The 24,745-nt window shown below is 40.5% G+C and overlaps 1 protein-coding gene across 1 annotated transcript; it reads right to left on the bottom strand.

The window, feature by feature from the left end:
• Nucleotides 1-78: 78 nt before the first annotated feature.
• Nucleotides 79-23,165, bottom strand: LOC309350965 (sodium-coupled monocarboxylate transporter 1-like). Its single transcript, XM_081878263.1, has 15 exons — nucleotides 22,644-23,165; nucleotides 20,718-20,783; nucleotides 18,143-18,194; nucleotides 16,782-16,849; nucleotides 15,777-15,931; nucleotides 13,994-14,134; nucleotides 11,451-11,580; nucleotides 10,600-10,688; nucleotides 9,747-9,859; nucleotides 7,783-7,850; nucleotides 6,761-6,847; nucleotides 5,718-5,902; nucleotides 5,012-5,115; nucleotides 3,441-3,526; nucleotides 79-1,187 (listed from the first exon to the last, which is right to left on the bottom strand). The coding sequence occupies exons 1-15, from the start codon at nucleotides 22,992-22,994 to the stop codon at nucleotides 1,056-1,058; spliced, it is 1,827 nt and encodes a 608-aa protein (XP_081734389.1). The 5' UTR covers nucleotides 22,995-23,165; the 3' UTR covers nucleotides 79-1,055.
• Between the last annotated feature and the right edge of the window lie 1,580 nt (nucleotides 23,166-24,745).

Here is a 24,745-nt window from a genome sequence, read left to right as displayed (position 1 = left end):
GGGGGAAAGGGATTGCTCATAAACCTGAGCAATCTATTTGTGTTGTAGAGGAGCATGGGGCTGAGGAAAAAGTCCATGTAAACAGACAATGAAGCTCTTTTATTAAATTTTGCAAAATCTAACCACAACTGAACGGCAAAATATTAAGCATCCCAGAGAGTTTCAAATGAAGCTCAAATATTCACTTTGAATGAGAAGCACATCATATTTGACATAAAGTGTAGCCAAAATTATACAGAGTAAAATATAAAATACAATTATTAATGTTGAAGACAAGGAATATATAAATATAAATAAGATTTGGGAACAGTAGATCTTGTTGTGAGGTCAGGCAATGAGGAGGAGGACAAACAGAATGAAGGTTATAAAAAGGGATTTTAATGAATAAGGCTTATTTTCTTAAGATGAAGAAGTAGAATTAGACTTCTTTTTAGAAGCATTGAATGCTAATGTTGTAACAGAAAATATGTAATGGCAGCACTGATAAGAGGAATTGGGGCAGTTTTCACCTGTGCAGGGGGGACATCTGGAGAATATCAAATTGTGTGGATTATGGCAGAAAGGTTGAATGTACAAGGCAAAGAGGGAAGAAGGTAGTTTACCAAGACAGCAGAGTGAATGGAATAGGATGCAAAAGAGAAAAGGAGGGAAGAGCATACAAAAGACAACAAAATCTGGAGTGTAGCATATTGTGGAAGATGCTACCATAACACTCAGTTATTGAAGCTTACTCCCAAGTAAGAGTGCACAAGACTGCAGCCTGAAGTAGGTAAGTGAAACGGTCAGGTATATCCACAAGTCAGTTCTCATTGCATATTGAGTTACATTTTAATTTCCAAAATTTGCTTCTCAGTACTTCCACTTTTTTCAGTTACATATTGTCCAATATATTACTTCCTTCAAGATGGTGTGAAGTTCAGATATAAAATAAAATGTCTCACAGTAGTAATGACTATTGTGTGTGGGGGGGGGTGTCATTAGTTAAATTTTATTCTCCATTCATAAGCATAAATGTCAAGTAGCTGCCAACTTCAATGAAGAGTCCAAGATGATTTTCATATATGAGCACCGTTGACCTTTTCTTTACTGTCTGTGAAATCCATTTCAATATGATTGAAAGCTGGATTGTCAGTTCCTTCATCTGTCACAGGGAATGGTTTCCAGTTTAAAACTTTGATTTTCTCATCCTGGGGGGAAAATAGTATTTTACTTTGAGGAGTAAAGCTTTTGTTATAAATATATAATGATTTATGTCCTTCCTATGCTTCCAGGGTGTTTTACAAAAACATAATAAAACGCAGCAACCAAAATAAAATATAATAAATTACACTACGTTAAAATAACAATACATTATAAATCCTGAGAAAATAGAAGGATCTTTGGCGTCACCCATTATGGATGAAAGTTGCTCTAAAGCCGCCCTTCCCTTCCCATTGCTTTAGAAACACTGGTACAAATAACATAAAATAGGGTTGCCCTATTTCTAGAAGTTAAATTCAGGACACAAAAGTTGAGCTTTTTTAAGGCAAACAACCTATTTTCCTAAATTCCACCCAGAGACTATTTTCACCAGGCATAAAAAGAAATTACGGTACAGTACTTCTATTGTTCAGGCCAACAGTTGTGAGAAAAGATGACATAATAATAGAATCATTGCATGAGCTTTAAGATATATGACCACTAGAGAGAGGTATTTCTCTGTTTTAATTCTGTTGGTGGATTAGACAAGGAAGCCTAGTAGATTTATTTGCAACAAAAAGCATTGCACAAAACTACTGTTAGCGAAACTTGTTTGACAGGTTCTACCTTCCCAAAGGGTTATGTTACAGATCATTCTTTAGCAGCTTTGGTTCCTTATGTAATTCTGATATACCATTTTACACTAAAGCAAGAATATTCTCATAAGAAAGATATTTCTGTACCACACTGCCACAGCTGTTTCTTTAATAATATACATATTTAGACACATGGATTGGCCTAGGAGCATCTCATGTTGCCTGCACCATTGTTAAAACTAACAATGGTTTGAGCCTGATCAGTGTCTTTGATGGAAAAACACTGGAGCCCCATACAGCACCTGTTTATGATTACAGTAAATAAATATATTTGAAGAATCTTCAATATTTTTACCAACTAAACTTTTGACAAACTCACTAGATAGGGTATAAATTTCTTGCATGTGGTTTGATATCTCTTCCAAATTTTGTATAATCATGGCAATAAACTCCTTACATAATCTTCTATATGACATACGCATTTTGGTGGTTTTTTGTTTTGATTTATTTTCACCTACACAGGAAAATTATGGCCATATATAAGCTCATCCTTTGTATTTCTTCCTTATATGTTTTTGTAGTGGGCCACATGACAATTTCCTGCATTGCTACTGTCTAATGATATACTGTGTACAGGTGTTCACTTCATGGACACATGACAAAGCAAAAATGGCCTTCTCCTGCTTCTCCATATGTCTAGCAGTACTGTTTGGTTCACTGTGCTGCTGACAACTTGCTCACTACATGATTACAGCTAACACAGGAATATTTTTACAAATATAAACACAGTACGACATGAACTCCACACTTCAAGGTCTTCCCAGGTTTCACAAAGAATATTTCCTGGGAGGGCATCAAGTCTCCCTCTCTGATGGCAGGAAAATATTATCTTGGATCTGATTTTTCAGGACTCCTCCATATGGCTGTGGAAAAAGTCTGTAGCCAGTACAGGACACTGTGGATCTGCAAGGTCCAATGCCCTTCCATTCCCTTGACAGTGGGGGAACAAACTGAGGCAGTTTAATTCCTTCCCATTAATGTCCCAAGTTGAATCTTTGTTCCTTCAGATATGGCTGAGAAACAATTCTGAGCCTGATGAACCAGCCTCAGACTTGGCATAAGACAGCTCCCTCTATTTCTAAATATGCACAGTTTCCACTCAGTCACAGGGAGTGCAGCTGGGCACAGGAAAGGGTACTTTGTTTGCCTTTGGTTATCCCCCTCTCCCACCTTTGTATTACTCTGCATGTAAATAAAAATATCACATGAAAATCAATACATATAATGTTGAAATATCCAAATTACATCATGTATCTGATACAGAAAACACCTGCTTATGAACATTCATGGCACAGTATATTTGCTGATCTATATAAGACTGTTAGTGGGAACTTTAGTAAAATGTTGCAATGTTAAGTCCTCCTGATTCTGGGTTCGAGCTAGGTAACCAGCCATGGTTACTTTATTGTGTTCCATTCCGTTCCCCTTCCCACCATATGCTTTTAGTGAAGTTCATTCATTCATGATGGCTACCATTTGGGAACAATGATACACCCTCAAGAAAATCCCCAAATATCCCTCCCCACTTACTAGGATAAAATGTGGATCCTAATAAACATGGATCTTTTACTGCCCAAGAAGAATGAAATAGAAAACTAGACTTACTTGTTTAGGTTTCAAAAATGAGAAATTAGAGAAAAAGTCCTCTTTGGTGAGCATGAATTTCCGATCCACGGTCTGCCGTAATCCTCCTGAAAAACATCCAATTAGTAGTTGTTATTATTATTACTTTAATTTATTACCCATACTTCACCCTAAGCTCCCAGTGCAGGTTACAGCAATTTAAAATGCAACATTAAAAATAATTTACAAAAGGTAGAATCACAGAAATAGAGTGGTCCTGAAAATCTCAGCCAGGATAAAGAGGCTCATCCAAAGCACAGAGATTATTACAAATAATGTTTCTGAAGGGGAGAACCATATATACTGCCTTGAGCTCCTTGGAGGAAAGCTAGGGTAGAAATAAAATTAATAAATTATAAATAAAATTAATTTATTATTGAAATATATATATATACCTTGGCTTTCTGTTTAAAACAGGGACATCCAATGTGATTTACATGAATAAAACAGTAACTTTAAAAGTTATAAACACTAACAGGTAACAAAAAACTGCAACATAACAGATTATGCAAGAACCAAATCAAGAGTAATGGCTAGCTGAAACAAGGATTGTCAGAGAATTCTGATGAAAACAAACTGGAGTGGAAATTGCCAATGTTCGCTTATGCAGAAAATAAATAAATCCATCAAAAATTATCAGCATTTGCTGCTGTTGTTTCTTTTAGTCCACAAAAGATTTGTAACTACATATTTTTCCTCTATTTGCATTGCTTTTCCTTTGCACTGAAATTAATGGAGTGGAATAATGAAATGACAATGTAACTTAAGTAATTTACATAAGTAATTATGTAAATTACATAATTTACCCAATTTCACTGTAACAATGAAACAAATAATGCAGTTTGGGGTGAAAGATGAACTGCAGAACAACAGAAACAGTGTTGCATGTGACAAATACAGAGCAAATGGAAAAATGAGGCCTTCTTCCATCCCTAGCTGAATCAGAAAGGTCTGTCATCTGACTGAATTTATGGGACTGGCAGAGATGACCGGCAGAATCCGTGATCAAAGGAGAGAGACGGTGGAAGAAGACTGGAAAAAATTTAAATTATATCTTAAGAACTGTTGCAAAATTTCGGACTGATAAAATGTTAAGGGTTAAGAAATAAAGAACTATAGCTGTAAATAGTTAAGTTAAGAAAATTTTGAGGGAAACGAAATATTGAAAAGGAATGAAGGATTGCTAAAAATTTCTGAAATAGGGGTGCAGTGAAGGGGAGGCGTGGGGAAGTCATGTGTTGTTTATTTGTGTGTTTTTTGGTTTTATGAAAATTAATAAAAATTATTTAAAAAAAAAACAACAGAAAGGTCTGTCATCTGCCAGCCTGCTTGGTTGCTATGCTACCTGCAGAGAAATGAAATATCTTTCTGTGCCACGATGGAAACTCAGCAAGTGGACAAAAGAGCGATGAGGAATTCTACCTTTGTCAGTCCACTTGGTAGAATGCCTTCTTTTTAGCTAATTGAAGGAGCTGTTTATATAGAGATGTGAGAGTTCAGTTTGTTTTAGAAAATAATCTTTACTTCAATAAAATCACAACCAATTAACATACCTGTCGAAAGGCTGACCACTATTCCCACAGCAACTGTGACCAGGGTTCCAATTGTGCTAAAGTACAGATAAGATAAGGAATACCAATAATCTGCAATGGCAGGTCTGCAGGGGGGAAACAGATAGATATATTGTTATTTTTCTACAGTGTAAATCTGAAAATGGAAACTGATACATATTCCTTATTTAATTTAAATATTGTTGTTAAGAGGTTTTCAAACAGGGATAAATAATACAAATTAAACATCAACAATATCCAATAATCAAAACTGAACATCCAGAGAAAGACTTCAGTCAAAACCTAGCAATTGAATACATTTTTGATCCAACAGGCTTTATCCAACTGGATAAATGGGTCTTTACTATGCATGTCCACTTGTTAGGGTTTTAGTCTTGTTTTAAATGTATTTGTTGTATTTGCGTTTTTAACTGTTTTTAATTATCTTACTCTTTTTAATTATTGATGATGATGATAAGCGCTCTTAAGGTTTACCGTACATATATGAGATAAATGCAGTAGTAACATATGAAAACAAAAGCTCAGCATTTTCTCTGTGTGTGATTTGCAAAACAAAGTCCTTATTCGCCTCCCAACAATGCAAACAGGAAAAAACTTCTAATGTGATTGCATTTTGATCAGATGCTATTGGGCAAAGAACAGTAACATTTGTCAGCAACAAATAACATTTGACAGATCTACTATTTACCTCTCATTAGCTTGAGTTTCTAAGGAGCCATTCCAGTAGTTTTCTGTGCCTAGGGTGCTTATGTTGCAGCCTACCGTTGAAAGATTTAATGGCATGGCAGTACTGGGAAGTGGAGGGTATATCTGAGCTCCAATTCCAACCCAAAGGGAAGCTGTAAATCCCCCCATGAGACCTACAAATGCACCCTATAAAACAGAAAGATCAATCTTATTCAAACTTTAAAGAAAAGGGAAAGATGAGAGAAATAAAAGCAACCCGCATTATCCCCCATGCTCCATTGTTATTTCAAAACACAGGAAAGAAATCCACTTAGGGTTAAACTACACATTCTGTTAGTCACACATTTAGGGCTGTAGACACCTAAGACAAATAATAATAATAATAATAATAATAATAATAATAATAATAATAATAATAATAATAATAAATTTATTATTTGTACCCACCCATCTGGCTGGGTCTCCTCAACCACTCTGGGCAGCTTCCAACAAAGATTAAAAATACATTAAAATATCACACATTAAAAACTTCCCTGAACAGGGCTGCCCTCAGATGTCTTCTAAATGTCAGGTAGTTGTTTATCCCTTTTACATCTGATGGGAGGGCGTTCCACAGGGCAGCCGCCACTACTGAGAAGGCCCTCTGCCTGGTTCCCTGTAGCTTTGCTTCTCACAGCGAGGGAACTGCCAGAAGGCCCTCGGTGCTGGACCTCAGCATCCGGGCAGAACGATGAGGGTGGAGATGCTCCTTCAGGTATACTGGGCAGAGGCAATCCTTCATATGTGATACAAGTTTTTCAGGCTAAATGCTGATATTGTTAGCCTGACCTTTGTCAAGCTTATGTGTTCCCTTTGTTCTGGCTTGCTTGATTTCTTGCTCATGTGTGTGTGTGTTTACAATTTAAATTCATTTTGCATTTCACCATAGGGACCTTTTGGGATCAAAAAGGTTGCATAGAAAATAGATACATATATTCATCTATACAAGCATACATACAACAGGCTGCTCTTCTGTCATAAATAAAATACAGGAAGAACACTTACCACAGGATTGGCAAAAGGACAAAGGATGCCCAAAGAAAACAGTCCCAGGAGAGGTCCACCAACCATGCCAAATATACTGAGAGCTGCCTGAGGAAAGAGTAAAACTAGAAATATCAGTCCTCAAAAACAGTGCTGCTGAACATTAAGAAAATGAAAACCAATGTTTAGCTTCCTTGTAATCACTTTCTAGACATCCTGAATAAATACTACTGCTGACGTATGCAGGTGAAAGTAACAGGTTAAACATTGCTTCAAGAAGTCATAGCTGATAAAGAGAAGTGACAGGTGATGCTTAACTTTCCTTAGCCACCATTGGTGCCAAAAGCCATTTAGGGGACATGTGATTTAGAGCAGGGATATGACATGTAGGGAAAGGGTTCTTGCCAAGTGCCCCTTTGCCCCTTTCTATCAAGCCCTCCTGAAAGTTTTTGTTTACCTTTTTTTAAAAAAATGAATGAATGAATGAAATAAACTGAAGATGAAAACATACTCAAGAGTGTTACAGTAGCTTGAAAGTAACCTAAGCTTGAACATTATCATTAAACTTACTGTTCCAAAACATTGCAAAAAACCCCATTTTATACAAATCTGTTTGGCTGGTTATGTGCATTCTTTTGTAATAAATTAGCTTAATCATAGTAACTATGGACCAATTGTTCTAAATCCATTTGAATATAATAGGAGATTCAAAAGGGGCTTTTAAAAGCCAATCTACTACTGTTATAGTTTGGCCTTTTATCGTAATATCCCACTGATTTCAGTATCCACTTTTTATAGCATTCATGGATTTTGATACATTGGCCCACCAATATGAAATGAAAAGTAGTGTGCTCTAGACTGAATATAAGTTTGCAATCTTAAAACAAGTTAGCTGCAGTCCTCCATTTTCTTATATTACTTGATCTAATTTAAGGCTTTTGCCAAAGTAAGCAGTTTGGAGTATAAAGAATAAAACTTAATCCATTGGATTGTCCTGTTCTTCCAGTCAATTAATGTGAACTGAGGAATTATTAATCACCTACCTGTAACAAACCTCCTAGAAGAGATGCCAAGGCAGCCATCGCAATACACACTCCACCGTATAATAGACCTAAATGAGTGATACATACAGAAACGTCAAATGGCACCTATAGAATTCTGCACCTACAATCCACGAACCGTGAATTTAGTTTGCACCCATTAAAAACTATAGAAGTGTTGCACAAGATTTATAGAACGCTCACTGCAGGTTTTGCCCTGTGGGTTTTGTTTCACTGACTCTTGATAGCAAATCAACGGTTGATAACAAAACAGCTAGGATTATATCTAGGAATAATCACAATCCACAAAAGATCATGTTCTTGTTTGCTTTGGGAAAAAATCACATAAAAACATTTCAAAACCTACAAAGCAACACCACTGGAAATTAAGTTTTTGAAATACTAGTCCTTACAAAGTAAATTAGAGTATTAGTAGTTAAGTTCACAACATGAATCATTTACATTCCTCATCTAATCCTCTAAGGAGATTGCTGTCTATAGATGAGTTCACTGTCCTCAAATGATTTATAAATGCTTGATATTTTCATGATTCACTATCCACCATCGCACAGCTATAATTTGCAGTCAGGGAGTGACAGCCATGCACTAATGCTGCAGTGAGGCAAACTAGTAGTTTGTGCTAGCCACACATTCATCTATATGAGCTACTGTGCCCACTGGAAACAAGCAACAACATTCCAAAAGTTCAGGAATGTTAGATATAATCCTGGTGTACTAATGCTGCCTTTACATATCACATCCATATTACACTTCATGCCCATTGCAATCTCCTGTTGGTACTGCTGCTGCAGTTGTTAGTAGCAACAGCAGTAGTAATAATAATAATAATAGTATATTAGTTATTTGGTATTACTAGAGCACCATCAATGTCCACAGAGCTTTACAGAATGCAAGAGTACAGGCCTGTACCCCAAAAATCTAACAATGGCAGCCCTAGGAATAATGAAGTTTGGGGACCGTTTTCTGAATGTGTCAGGGTAACAAGGGGTTCTGCATCCTGCAGATTCATAGCCCCTTCAACATACCATGCTCCTGGGACGTCATGCCACACCACCACTGATATAATGCTGGCAACAGGTAATTCACGCTGGCCTTTGGGTGACATAGGTGTTGTCCCATCAACAGACCTCATCTTTGCTGACAGAGCAGCACATACACCACTTCCTACAGCCAGTGGCGGAGCTTCATGCTCCAGCACTGAGGGCGGAAAGCAGGTGGGGCATGGCTGGTGCACATCCTGGGGGCGGGGTGCGATGCCCGCAGGGGCGGGGCACCCAGCGAGGGTGGGGGGCAGCCACAATGGCACCCTGGGGATCGCGCTGCTGGGGACAGGGCACTCCCCCCACACTCCTCTTCCTCCGCCAGTGCCTACGGCCCCTAAGATGGCACCGACAGATGCACCATTGAGCAAAATGGCACTTACTTCTGAGCAGAGGGGGGCACTAAGCCAAGAGGGTGCCATAGGGGGTGCTGCAACACTGACTGAGAACAGAAGGTAGGGGTGCACCAAATTTTGGCATTGCACAAGGCACCGCTGAAATTTCAAAGCCCAAAGTCTGCCACTGTTCTGAGCAAATATGCATAGTGTTGTACTGTAAATTACTAAATTTCAGCATTGGATATCTGCTTGCAAGCCCTGCTTGCTTAATTTTCTGATTGTACAGCCAATTGTACTATATTTAATAGGTGATATGAATAGGCTTGTGCACCTGCTTAATAGCAAGAAGCAAGATAATTCTGTAAGACAGGTGATAATACAACAACCTTGATTATTCTAATAGTTCATTTAAATAAATTTATTTAATTATATTTAAAAGTTACCTATAAAAACATGTTAGAGTAATATAATGTTAACTTTATCAACATTAATGGAAACTATAAACGCCATAATATCTGAGAAGAAAATAAAGACTTGGCTCCTGAAGCTTGAAAAGATAAAGACTTACTCATCCCCATAGAAATCCAAGATAATTTCTTTTCAGTGGGTGATCTGAGGTAAGGTTTAATGAGGTCTTCTACAGTCACAGCAGCTAAAGCATTGATGCTAGAGGACACTGTACTAAGGAAGATTAAATATAGTACATTTTAATTTTGTACCTGCTCAGAATAGTGTTTCACTAGCACATTAATAACTAGCAGAATAATGAAGCAGTGAATGTGATCTACAAGTGATATCAGGAGAGGCTATAACTACAAACCTTTGTTTCTGAGTGGTATCATAAGTTTCAGTGGAATCTCAGTAAGGCAATTCTTAAGCAGATAAAACAGCTTTATTTCTCTGCAAATCCTGTATCATCAACTTTTGCCTTATTAACAGTAACAGATCAGCAGTAATATACTCTCAGTGCTCACATCCACACTGAGTAAAATAAGCTCTCTCCAACTGAAATAGGCTCCCATCAATTAACCCAATATTAAGCGCTTTTAGAAAGAAAATGAAAAAAAGGTGCCAGTAATCACCATTACAGTAAGTAAGTGCCATACTGTTAACATTTGGGGAAGGTGACAGTACTGTGTACCCTTGAGCACTCCCAGAAAAAAGCACTGCCTATATTTATATGTATTTATTTACTTAGAGAAAATCCAGCTATGTTAGGTGGGGCTTACTTCCAAATGTGAGTATACAGGATTGCAGCCGATATATCTCTCCCAGAGCATTCCCTTATTATCAGGGAAGTGGGTAGAAGATTGAAGCCTATATTGATTAATCCACTGATTAAATTTATAAAGGTTACTGTAGTCATCTGAATTCATTAAGAACATTTCTCCCTTACTCCAATGGATTCAGGATTAATTTACCTTAATGTTCCACTATAGGCACTAGCCACAAAAAGTCCTGGCACACCTGGAAAATCACGTAGAATATCCAATACCAAATATGGCATGAGCTGAAAAAAGCAATATACATATAAATTATAAAATCATTTCAATTTTGTTATAGAATCATTTCAGTTTTGTTGTCTTCCCCTCATTTTTGTAACTTTCACTATCTTCACTCTTTATCATTTCTCTAAGCTTAAATACATATACAATTTAAATCTTTTTTCCCAGCACAAGAAGTTAGGTACAAAATTGCAATTGGAACCTAGAATAGCATTCATTCATGTATTGAATTATGCAAGATCTTTTGAGGACACTGGCTCCAAATATGTAATGCCATTCTTTCTTCAGGGCTGGCCCTACCATAAGGCATAGTGAGGCAACTGCCTAAGGCAGCAAATGGTAGGGAGAAGCAGCAGCTACCTATTTCTCCTGAGCCTCTTGGCCATTCCTTTCTGTCAGAAATCGGAACTATGTGTGCCAAATAACAAAACCAACCTGCTCCTTTCAGGTGTGCTGAAGGACATTATCCCATTGCTATTGTTGTAGTAAGATTTACCTGCCAATTCAATCAGTTCGTTTACTTGGAGTAGGGGGAACAGGGGCAAATATTTTTTTCTCTTTGCCTCAGGCAGCAAAATGTATTTGGCTGGCCCTGCCCTTCTTTCCAATGAGTGGTCTTGTGGCTTCACTTAGTAAGCCCATGTACTCAATATCACATCTCAGTGCCAAACCAAAAACTACAATGCTAATACAGTACTTTCTTTTGCTCTTCTAAAGTATATATGTATGATAATATTCTATATGTATTAGAAAGTTAAATACGAAACCTGGTCTGGTGCTGAAACACATTTTGCTGTCCAAGGGTCACAATCCTTATAAATGGAGTACATTGCTAATCCAGATAACACTGCACATGCAAGAATTGCCCATAGTCCCAAGAGGTTTATATAAAGAGATCTATGAGGAAATAACAACATTTTTAATCTTGGGAAGTACCTGGTAAATCACAGTTATAGTATTGTGTAATTGTGTGCTGTACTGTACCTGAACTCGCTTCCTCTTTGGCAGCCAAAGAAAATAGAACCTTAGTTAGGTTACAATGTACTTACTGGTTTATTTAGCTAAAAAGGCAATGGAAAACATTCAATCATGTGTGTGTTTGTGTACATGTCGCTAAAACAAGCTGTCACATGTCACTTGGAGGAGCTCCCGCTTGCCATTGCTGCTCTGATATCACTGCATGTTCATAGAGATATTAGCTTTGTTACTGAGAACAGGGGTCTCCTGCCTCTTCTTTCCCATGCTCCTGCCCCCAGTAGCTACTCATGAAGATCAAGAGACCCCTGGGACAGGGTGCAAAAGGGAATAGGTGGGGATTGGGAATGTAAGTGCCTTCCATTCATTCAAGAGTACATTTAAAGCAAAGCCTCTATTTGTGGTTCGAGGACCCGACCCCGCGAAGTGAAATGAAAACACAAGGACACGTGATATAAGGTTAACGGGCTAGAAAAGGCCACAACTTTATTGATTACAGCAATGAAAAGGTATTGGCTTAGGCATTGGATCGAAACAAGTGGGTTTATTCACCAGTAGGTGGAGCCTGTTGATGCTGATCCAACTATAGGCTCACCTCCTGCTGTCACCGAGGGTCGTGCCATGGCCTCCCGCCAAGCAGGCATCGGACAGAATACACGACCGCCAGATTCCTTTAACGGAATACCCCTAAACATTGAAGGCATAGGCGATGGCCACACCTAGCACTTCGACACACCACAACACATTATTCCAATGCCTAACCTACCCACCAATACCACAAAAAGTTGTGACGATTGCTACGAGGTAGGCGAAAAAACCAAAAAGCCTAATGCCAAATGGAAAAACTCCTACCAGCCCCCCCGGACAACCAGGGCGACCAACCTAAGGTCCATAGCAAGGCCAATGACCTAGGCCCTAACTAAAAGGGAGTGGAGGGTGGGTGACTCACCACGGGACGACGATGAGGAATGAGGCCAGGGAGAGGCTAGTGCTGCAGCAAAAGGCTGCTGAACACGCCCCCTCTGTGGCACCTGGTTGGATGGCCACAGGAGGGGGCGTGAGCACCAGCCAGGTGAGCTGGAGGCAGGGGGCAAATGCCCCCCTGCTGGGCGGTGCTCGGGCTCCCGCCCACAACCACTCCCCTCTCTTTCAGGGAGGAGAGTCTTTACTGAGCCTCGCCTCTGAAAATCCCATTCATGCCTTGCTCTGATTGCTGAGCAGACACCACATACTGCCTACACATTTTCAAGCCTACACATTTTCACAATAACTACGATAGCTAAACTGCTTGGGTCCAATACACTGAATGACTTATTGTTGTTCTTTGTCATTTCTATTTCTAAGATCAACCAGGAGCAACTTTCTATCTTTCAGTGGTGTTGCATCCCTTCCTGTAGTTTCCAGAAACCAGCGACTGTTTTTAATCAAACTAGTATAAATTGCTAGCGTTCTGGTCTGAGTACAGTTGGCAGGCTTTGCTTATGGTATTTTAAGATACAGGAAGTCCTGACAGCTTTTCTCTAAAAGTGTTATTCTAAGCAAGTATGTGAAGAATGTCATTTCTGTGAAGCAACAAAAGCAACTTTTCCCTTACTGTTACCATGGCACTAGTCATGATCCAGCATTGACTGACCCTGATCCTACCTAAACAAATTAAAAGGTGAAATTGACTTGGCCTGGTCTTATTGCAATTAGCTTCTTGTAACATTCTTCAATAGCAAGGCAATATTGAAAGTCAAAAGCATCGTTCTTTTTTGGTGTCTATACACCCATTTTTTCACATATTAGTATAATTCCAACTCCCTTGGCCTTCACACCCCTCCCTAAATATGATCTAGAGGTACCTTCCAAAACAGATTATGGGAGCTGTGGGGCAGGTGGAAATTGCTGAAAACTGGAAAGCCTTACCATTAGCAATACCATAGGATACAGCCCTAAGGAAATCAGTTGGTAATTGGTGCTAATTATTATTGATGTTGTCGCGGATGCAATGGTAAGTAACCTTTGATGTAATAATTAGGATGGAGTTGTCCATATAATAAACCAAGATTCATTATTGCATGGCTCTGCGCAGGAGTAAGCTGTATTTGTAAATGTTCAAGTATTTATACCATTTACAATTTAAAAAAAGACACAAAGCTACAAACAGCTATAATTTACCCTAATCTAATTGTTCATGTGTATTTGCTTTTGACAAGGTTCACAAAATAGAAAACAGGTCATTTATATCTTTTATGACTAGATTTTTTAAACCCATAATATCAAGAATGCAATTTAAAATTGAAACGTTTTGCAAAGAACAGATTAAGCCAGTCGGTCAAAATAATGAACTTACAGCTTTGCTTGGAATAGGGTTTTGCAGGCAATGTATCGTTGAACTTGAGACTGGTTGATTCCATATATTCCAAGCCAGGTGAAAGTCCCACCTACAATAATTGTCCAGAATGTATGCCTTTGCAAAGGATCAGGGTTAAAACTAAATTAAAGGGAGGGAAATAAAACTGTGAAAAAATGGTCTTTAGACTCTTTCCATGTTCACATTCAAAGTTCGCAAGCAAATTGGAAAAATAACAATGGTTAAATATTAAACTCAACTAATTCCAAAATAACACACACACACAATATTTGAAATACATAATTCAAGATGCAATAGTTCCTTATGAATAAGAGCATTGGTTGTATCATGGTGGCTTTGGACTGGTGTGGTGTTGTCATACGTCAGAAGCAGTGACTGGGCGGAAATCAGGAAAACCTATGTTGGCAATGTCGTTTTTGCTAATTTTCCTTTAAAAAAAAAGCTCAACAACTTTTGTGTCCGGACTTTCACTTTTTGAAATATGGCAACCCTAGACTGGTGGCAGGGCATCCCATTTTCAATCTATGCATTCATACAGTCCAGTGATTCTCCTTTCAGCACTAGGTCATTGAAGGTGGCAGGGAATGTTGACCCAGCCAAGATCATGCCCATACCTGATGAGTTTGCGTGGGAGATGTTTAAGTGAGATGGCATCCCCCAAGTGCCACCTTGGGCTTCTTTGGCAAACTTGCTAGTCACAGGAGCAATGATCCCTCCTGGACCAGTACAATCCCCATCCCGTATTTCAGTGACCTGGTGCTGGAAGGAGAAATGCCACATGGCTGTAGTGCTCCCTTTCACTGTCACTTTTTCCTGCCACTGCCTACCTCAGCCACTCTCATAAGCTTGGGGACGACTACCTGGAAGGAACTCAGGAGGTACTTGTGGAGCAATCAGTAGGCACCTTGCCAGGCCTGTGGCCAGCTAGATATAGCCAGGATGGGCAAGGGTTCAAAGCACAGCTGCAAGGAACATACATCTTAAGACTGCTGCAGCTGAAGTGAAAACAGCTCTGGAATCAACATGGAGTCCAAGATGTAGAGGATACAAGATAATGTATATAATGTGTCTGTCGCAATGAGTCACTGAGAAGTCGCCTATTCTAGACCTCAAATTACTTGGAAGAAGTAAGTCAACTGACACTACACTGATGCAATGGTGGTGGTGCAGAAGGTGGATTGCTCTGCTACCACAGAGTGAGCTCAGAAATGAAGTCAACCCTATGCTCAGTCATTCAAATAAGTCTCTCTTCCATCTGTGTTTGGATGAAATGTCAAGGCTGCTGCTTTATCAGCTACAGTTCCCTGCTCATCACCAGAAATGTACAGGCTTAGTTAGTAGTGTTGGTTAGATAGTGATAATGCTAGTTCACCACACTGCATCCAGTATGGCCTATTCAAGATTTTCCCTGACTCAATGTAGATTTTTAAAACAATTTTTTCAATCTAAGGTTTTGGCACGAGCACGTTCATTTTTAAGGGTAATACAAAATTATAGCAGTTCTCAAACAAACCTTAAAGCTTCTTAGAAATGAAGAAATGATCCCTTTCTGCAAAGTGAATAACTATCTATATTGTTTATGTTGCACAAAAAACTCTACTTTTTTTATTCATGAATGCTTTATAAGATAACTAATAACCTTATCCTATATACCTAGAATAAATGACACTGATTACAGTGATGCATAAGTTAAATAATATATTTAAGGTTTAGTTGCAAAATTCTGCTGTAATACTGTAGCTGAAACAAATAAAAAACTTACTCCCATAAATTTAATCTTCCTCCATGGTAGGAATCATTTAGAATTGGTTCAATGCCATGTTGAACAACCACAGCACGTATAATCACAGATGTAAAACCTGCTACCATGATTCCAACTTGAAAAACATCCGTCCAAACTACTGCTTTTAGACCACCCTATGTGGAGAAAAACAGATAGATTAATATACAACCCAGATTACTTCTTTGTCAAAAAAATGTATCAGAAGAGAAGAGAACCCCCACCCCAGCCCTGGAGAATTAATGTTCTGAAGGACCTAACAAGATCAATGCACTTCTCTAACCAAGCCATTCCACTGCTGTGGAGACAACACAGCATCACCAGCTTTGCTACACTCAGAGGCAGCACTACCAACAGAGCCTCCCCTACCACTTGTAAGGCCTTGGGTGGCACTCTTTTAGGTACTTGTGTTCCAGCCATTCAAGACTTTGGGTCTGGTACTAAAACTTTAAATTGGTCCTAACAGCTCATGAGCAGCCAGTGCAGCACTTTCAGGACCCATGACACATGATCCCATAGGGCTCACTCACTCACCAATCCTTCTGCATTTGGTGTGGCTTTGAAACTGTCTCCAAGGCCAGCCCCTTGTAGAGCACATTGCAGTAGTCTGGATGGGGAGTCACTACAGAATGGACTACTGAGCGAACTAGCTTAAACTGGGCATAAGCACTCCTGCCCACTGAAGCCACCTGAGAGTCCAGTGGCAGGTTGGAATCCAGGAGTACTACCAGACTACGAACCTCTTCCTTCAGGAGGAGAGCAACCCCTCCAGAAAAAGGTTGTCCACCTAATACTCAGATATGAGAACTGCCCACTCATAGCACCTCTGTCTTGTCAGGGTTCAGCCCATCCTGGCTTCCAGGCACCGGTGCAAGACCTTTGCAGTGTTATATAAAATAATTTTATGGGGTGCAAATATTTTTTTGAAAATTTGCATTCGATTTTTAAAATATTTATATGCAATAATAAAATGAATTTTAAACATACCAGTGTGCAATAGAAGGTACAGACTACTCCTGTTGCAACCACTGCACCCCACAGGTCAAATCCTGTAACTAGAAAAGAAAATATAAAGTGTAAAGGAATGAAGTTTTTTATGGTAGATGTTTATTTTGGTGTTTGAACAGTAGATACAAAGAGCACTGGAAATAATTCTTAGTGGTAATTAGTTACAATTTGGCCTTTGATCGATTCTTCCATACAGACTTGTTTGGAATTATGCCCATAAAACAACTCTGCACAACAGATGCTATTGACTATGTTAACTAAATAGAACCTGCACACAGAGGCAACGATATCTGATCCTCTCAATAAACAACAATTAAATGACACCAATATCATGCTCAGCTCATTAGCTGCCAGAGGTAGTTGGCTTGCTTTTGCTGGAAACAAAATTATAGGGTGGATGGACTTTGCTCTGCTCCACCAAGGCAATTCTAATTTGACCTGTAAGGGTGCAGTTTATGGCTTGCCAGATGTTTGATAATTGTCCTGATTTGTAGCCTACCAAGACTCCCTGTGTAGGGGCCAGAACCATGGTCCCAAGACATGTCCCAAAGCTGCCATGCTGCCATAGAAGTTGCCGTCCGAAACATCTTGAAAGCACCAAGCTAGGGAAAGCTGGTCTAAAGATGCATGATATATAAATCTTTCTGAAACTAAGAAGGTCATAGACTGGTGATTGACTAGATGGGAGACTTTCTGAGAATACTGTGTGGTTGCCCTTCAGTTTCATCATGGAAGAAAGACAGGTTATGCATGTAATGAATAAAATTCAAGAAATTGAACATAAAAAATGGCTGCCTTGGTGATTTGAGTTGTGAACCCTTGCTGCAAAGATATACTTGATAAATAGTTTCATAGATATAGTTTTAACTGTTTGGCTTATATTTATTGGTTTAATTCTTATTATTATATTGATTTTATTGTTTTAATATGACTACTGCCCTTCTTGATGGATCTAGTCTAGAAATGCAGTGAGTAAATCAAGAAATATAAAAATTTGAATTAACCATCCATGTATATTTTTCAAGAAATAACTATACCACATAGTTTATGCATTCCCCTCTTTAAAATCCACATGAAACCATCATTCCACAATATTTAGGGTCCATTAAGCCTAGAATATTTACAACATTATGTTGCATGGTAATGAAAGCAGAAGTTAGCCAGAAGTTACTTCTCAAAGCATAGCTGCTGTTCTGATGCTGGAATTTTAGATGGACAAACCTTTGCTGAAGTCAGCAGAAATATACAAAGGCTTCATAATAGGTCTTGCTGTATACAATAATTGATAACAGATGTTAAAGAATAAGCTCTGTTACCATAAACTCATTTATTCATCTTACCTTGATTTAATGCCAACGCTGGGGCATAAATGACAATTCCAGTGTATAATATCTGGAACAGAGGATACAGACACAAACAAAACATTTTAAAGATCATCCCATTTTATTGCTAAAAACAAAACCTTCATACAGGAGCAGTTTCACTTTTTAAACAATTTTAACACTCTCAAATACTTCACTTTCCTTTCTCTAAAGATGCAAAGCGATAAAAGCTTCAAGAAGTCTTTAAAAGACTTTGGAACTTTTAAGTTTCAGAGCTAGGCTTGTTTTATTTTGTTGTAGTTTACATTCTATTATTACTAGTAACGGTGATGGGTGATTAGTAAATGTTGATTAGATATTGGTTTTTTTTACTTTGTTTCAATGTACATTAATAAGAATTTGGGTTAGGTTGATGACAGCTAAATAAACTCTTCAGAGGGTCAATGAACTTAGACGTTTGGGAAACTGGATGACTAGGAGACTGAGGGTTGCAGCTGCTGTAACAGAGGGGTTCCACAGTAGTTCCACTCCTCTCTACAGGATCACTATCAGACAGCAGATACCCATTCAGCCCCATGGCATTCATGCTGTGAATGTCCCACAGGCTTCTGTTCTATCACCAATGCTATTCCATATTTGCTTATTTAATAGCATTCCTATACCACTTAATCATCAAAACCTCTGGACAATTTACATAAAATATACATTAAAATTACCAAAAAAAGTCAGGTGCTAAAAACAAGTTAACCAAAACCTTTTAATATTGGAATAAAACCAGCAGTTTTAAAATATAATACATAATACAATGCAATATATTATAATTTATTATAATAATATTACAAATTAAAATTTACATGTCTGAGTAGACTAACTTAAACAGAAATGTTTTTAGCAAGTGCTGAACAGAGAACGCAATCTGTTCTGGAAGTCCCTTCGACTTCCAAAACGTTTGAAAACCTTCTGATTGGTGCAGGTGCCCTGGAAACAATAGCCGACAGCTGCATCGGACATCCGATTTCCGAAAAATGTTCAAAAACCAGATCACTCACTTCTGGGTTTTCGGCATTTGGGAGCCGAAATGTTTGAGTACCAAGGCATTCAAGAACCAAGGTTCCACTGTACAACAAAAGTACCTGCCTAATATGAATGGGCAAGGAGTTTCAAAGAATAGGTGCTGCCATCACAAATTATCAATTCCTTACAGGTGCAGAACAAATATTATGTGACATTTGCAGAAGTGCCAGGTCTGCAGACTGAGGCACCTTGTGCATGATATACAGTTGTACCTTGGAAGTCGAATGGAATCCATTCCGGAAGTCCGTTCGACTTCCAGAACATTCAAAAACCAAAGTGTGGCTTCTGATTCCATTCAGAAGCTGTGGAAACCCCGCTGGACATTCGGCTTCCAAAAGAATGTTCGAAAACTGGAACAGTCACTTCCAGGTTTCGATCATTCGGGAGGCAAAATGTTTGAGAACTAGCTGTTTGAAAACCAAGGTACGACTGTATAAATGAAATAAGAATATTTTACACTGTAGCATAGAATTGTAGAGTTGAAAGGGACCCTGAGGGTCATCTAGTCCAACCTCCTGCAATGCAGGAATCCTGCCCACAGCTACCCCTGGGCAGTGGCGGACCTGGCTGCATGGGCACCCGGAACAGCAGCCATGCCGTGCACCCGGGGGGGGGGTGCAATCCTCCGTTTGGGGGGGTGGGGCAATACTCTGCATGCGGCTGCAGCGGCGCAATCCTCCGGGGCAGTGGGGCAAGCCCCCGCGGTGTGCCTTTTTGTCACCCCCCTCAGAGATGGCACCCTATGCCCCTGACCCTGGGTGGGCTTGAACCACCAACCTTCTGGTTAACAGCCAGATGCACTGACCCATTGTGCCACTGGGGCGCATGTTCAGTTCAGAGTTCCTTTGACAGTTCCTTAAATATTTATGTCTTGTAATGAGTTACAACACTCTCAGTGATTTCAGTGGGGCAAGGATTACCCCAGTATGTTTCTGCCTCATTGTAGTTAATATAAATAACTATACTGAAGCTTGTTCACAATCTCACAACTGAAGCTTCTAATGTCAAGCTTATATTACAGCTACTAGATAAAACATGCTTCGTATACGCTAGGCTAAATAACAATGGATGGCATTCAAACAAGTTTTACTCAGAGTAAACCTACTGAAATTAATGAATATGACTAGGTTAAGTTGTGGAACTTCTTCCCCACAGAGGTATGTTTGTAATGTTCACTATTCGGTTTTCATTGAATGCTGAAGATGCATCTCTTTCTATCTTTTTAGCCTGGCCTTTGATACTTGAGATGTCTGTTTTCAGGACCCATCCTATTCCTATGCCTGTAATTTGCTTTATTTGTTTTTAATTTATGAATTTTACATTGTTGTTGTTGTTGTAGTAGTAGTAGTAACATGCCCTGGCACTCACTGGTGAGGGCAGATAATAAATTTAAGAAACAGTAGTAGTAACAGTGATTTCAGTGGGTCTACTCCTCCAAGTAAAACTTAATTGAATACCACCCAATTAGTTTGATTTATACATTTCTTAATATCTGAGGTTTCTAAATCAATGTCCTTACCGTAAGTATAATGAAGAGAATTGTCCCACACAGGCGGAGGTATTTATTAAATCGAAGTTCTAAATACTGTAAAAGTAAATACATAAAACGGTAATGAACAATTTTTATGTAGTCGTGAAAGAAACAGTTCATTTCACATTGAAGAAGATTATATTAATCTGGAGGAGAAAGGGGTTGATTTTCCATTTATTAATTGATTGCTCAGATCGTAGTCAATTTTCCTTATTTTCTTTTGCCTGCTACTGCAACTATATATATATTGTATGTATTTATTTAAATATTTATAGACTACATTTTCATATAAAATATCACAAGGCAGCATACAGCCTAAAATACACAGTAAAACCAAATTAAAAATGTGAAAGACATCAGTAAAAGCTGGTTGGCAAATAATCTCAGGTATGAAAGTCCTATTTAAATCATTCTCTTTTTACAAAAAAACAAAAAAAACAAAAAAACCCTAAGCACGAGCAGGGATGATTTTTGACAGATAGTAAGACTAATGGCCAGGGATGATGGGAGTTATAGTTCAGCACCAGCTGGAGGGATAAAAGTTCCCCACACCTGCTCAGTTGGGAGAGGCTGTGAAAGCTCTCAATCGGCATTTGAATGCAGTAGTAGACTAGATGAAGCCAAATAAACTGTGCTCAACAGAGGCTCCTTGAGTGGGTGGTTCTCATGTCTAGAAGATAACTTAAGTTACCTGTTCTGGGTGAGGTTCCACTCTCTCTCTCTTAAGGAGCAAGTGTGTGGCTTGGTGGTACTCCTTGATGTATCCTTGTATGGTTGTAGCTGCTGAGCCACTCAAAGCTGATGGAAGGCACTAACGCTGCTTGTTGTTTCCCCAGACTACAAAACTGCTCCTTAAGGGTGCAGTCTTTCACCTCTCCAATTCCCAGACAAGGAGACGTGGCCCAAGGAGACCACGATGGATTCAACTTCAGCTTATTGTCTCTCATCCGGCCCACCACTGCATCCAGGCACTGATCCAGAATCTGCACACCTTCTCCTGACTCAGATGTTACAGAGAAACAGAATTGTGTACCATCAGCATACTGATGACAATTCACTCCAAATCTCATAATGACTTCTCCAAATGGCTTCATATAGCGTAGGGTACAAAAATAAGCCCTATAGCAAAAATGATCAAGCTGCTATGGGGCTAAGAAATCATCACTTAAAATTGGAAATGGTCTCAGAGATAGGTGCACTGCTTTACAGTGGGTTTGCTCCTAACTCCCATTACCTGAGTGAGAGAGGTTTGGGAGTGGTGGTGGTGGCAGGGCATGGGCTGGTTGTCTTTAATTGACGGCAATAAGATTTGTACGTTGGCAAATGTTTGCACGAACATGTACCTACATGTGCAGCCTAATTCATAAACCAGGCACTTGGATTTAACTAGTTTACCACAAGAACCAGGCAAACAGATCTACAAATATTGTTTTGGGATTTTCATTGATTTTTCCTTTGGCTGCTTTCTACATGAAGATTTCAGAAGACTCTTTAAAGCTAATGTTTTCCAAATGGAGGGCTGAAAAGTGGGGCTACAAGATGGAAAGTCTTTATGCATTTGTTGTGCCCTGTCCCCATTGTGTAAGTGTGTGTGTGTGTGTGTGTGTGTGTGTGTGTGTGTATATATATATATATATATTACAATGCGGAAACGAAATGTAAATTTACTATTTTTAACCCGTTAACATTTATTGATGTTTTAAGTGTGTTTTCATGGATGCCCTTTGCTGATTTTATATGCATTTGTTGCACGCTGCCTTGATTTGTTTGTGCGTGCAGGTTGTAAATAAGATATTAAAATATAATGGATGATCCGAAGAGCAGAATTGGAGGTCCTGACTGCGAAGGAACTCTATTAACCCTGAAAGCAACCTCGGGAGGTTCAGCAGCTTCGCGGGAGTCCCCTCCTCCTACCTCGTAGGTGCTGGTGATGCCCAGGCGGTAGAAGACGGGCACGAAGACCTCGGCGCTCAGGATGACCACCAGCGCGTAGGTGATGGCGAAGACGCTGAACCTGGCCCCGAAGCGGTACACCTCCGACGGGGTGCCCAGCACCGTCACGGCCGACATGAAGCTGGCCGTCAGCGACAGCGCCACCGGCAAGGCCGACATGCTGCGGCCCCCCATCAGGAACTCCTGCGAGCTCTTCTGCCCGCCGCCCGCGAAGGCGTAGTACACGCCGATGGCCGCCGAGATGAGCAGCATGGCCCCGAAGACCACGTAGTCCCACGTGCCGAAGCCCCCGACGGCTTGGCAGCCGCTCATGGCGCCCGGAAGGCCGGCGCTGACAAACAGGAGGAAAGCGCCCACGGAGAAGAAGGGCTGGTGCCTTCAGGAAGGACGGCGCTTCTCTTCGGCGAAGCTCGCTGGGACGGAGGCGGCCGTCTGCTGCCTGGTGCAACTCTCTCTCTCTCTCTCTCTCTCCCCCTCAGCGCGGGAGACGAAGGGCAGGCGGGCTCCTCGCGCGCGCTTCCTCTTCCCCAGGCGCCCCCGCAGTTCGCGCGCGCGCTCGCTCTCAGCACGTGCCCTTTTGGCGCGGGAAGCGCTTCTGCTGCTTCTCCGCACCCGCAAGCGCCCACCGGAGCCTCCCGGTTGCCCACGAAGACCTCCGGCTTTTCTTATCCGCTCCTGTTTTTCATCACCCTCTTCCCTTCTTTTATTCCTACCCCGCACCTTCCTTTCCGCTCTCCCTCCGCTTTCTAGTAATTCCCTTCTTCTTCTTCTTCCCTCACGCGCCTCCGCGTCTTCGCTCCTCTCAGAGGAGTCTCTTGGAGCGAGAGGCGCCGTCCAGCGCTGCTGCTGCTGCTGCTGCTGCTGCTGCTGCTTCTCCTCTCAGCGCAGCCGGTGAACGAAATGCTCCTCGTCTCCCTTTCCTCGCCCAGCGCCGCGGGAAAGCTTGCCTCGTCTCCGGTCTCGTCGCCTGCCTTGCGCGGGAGTTCAGCGGCGAGGTACAGCTCCCGTCTCTCTCTGCCTCGAGACGGAGCCCCAGGCGAGGGGATTCCTCGTTTCAGCACCACCCGCGATTCGGCCAGAGGCAGCGCGAGAGGGAGAGCGCACGAGACAAGACCCAGGTAGGCTTGGGCGACAGAGCAGCAAAAGTGGCGAGAGCTGAAAGCAGCCCCGCCTCCCGCAACTGGAGGAGGGAGAGCCCCGCCCCGAGGAAGAGCGGTGACTGGTGGATTCGCCTTAAAGGAAGTAATTGTCCTGAATTCAGAGGGGAGCCTCCCTTCGTTATTCAAATCAAAACGCCTCAGTTCCCATAATCAAGGGCTTAATTCCAGCAGAGGCTGAAGGTCCACTCTTGAAATAGTTGCACAATGGGAAGGCATGAGATACTGAGTGCCAACGACACAAAGACTGGGTGTGCCAGTCTAGCCGTGACCGTGATGAGCCCTTGTGAATGAAACTTGCTTGTCTCACCTGATTGACACATGGGTGGCATATCTGCTTTTAGTGCATGCTTACTCATACTTTTATGCAAAGCAGCTAATATATCCCAACACCTCCACTTCCCGCTTTATGCACTGGAAGAAGTCGTAGCTAAGATGCCTCAGGGAACTTATTATTTATTAAATTTCTGTACCACCCTTCATCTGAGAATCACAGGTGATTTATAATGCAAAAACACAAAAATACATAACATAGTAAGAAACAAAAACAATAACCCCACTCACACACAGTTTTAAAGGCCATCAATTGTTTAATTAGCCAAAGGCCTGAGGGAAGAGGAATGTTTTGCCTGACATCTCAAGATATGTAACAAAGGCACCAGGCAACCCCTTTGGGTAGAGCATTTCACATTTCTGAGCCGCCACAGAAAAGGCCCGCACTACCTGGAAAAGCTCTGCTGGATGGCACAATGAGGATGCAATGGAGGCTTCACTGTAACTAGATAGGCTTAATGATGAGCCCTCACCAATTACAGATAGGTAGCCGTGTTGGTCTGCCATAGTCAAAACAAAACAAATTCCTTCCAGTAGCACCTTAAAGACCAACTAAGTCAGTTCTTGGTATGA

The sequence above is a fragment of the Podarcis erhardii genome (genome assembly GCF_964252035.2).
Source record: "Podarcis erhardii genome assembly, chromosome: 10".
NCBI lineage: Eukaryota > Metazoa > Chordata > Lepidosauria > Squamata > Lacertidae > Podarcis > Podarcis erhardii.
The sequence above is the reverse complement of the archived record's forward strand: the minus strand, read 5'-3'. Positions and strand labels throughout refer to the sequence as shown.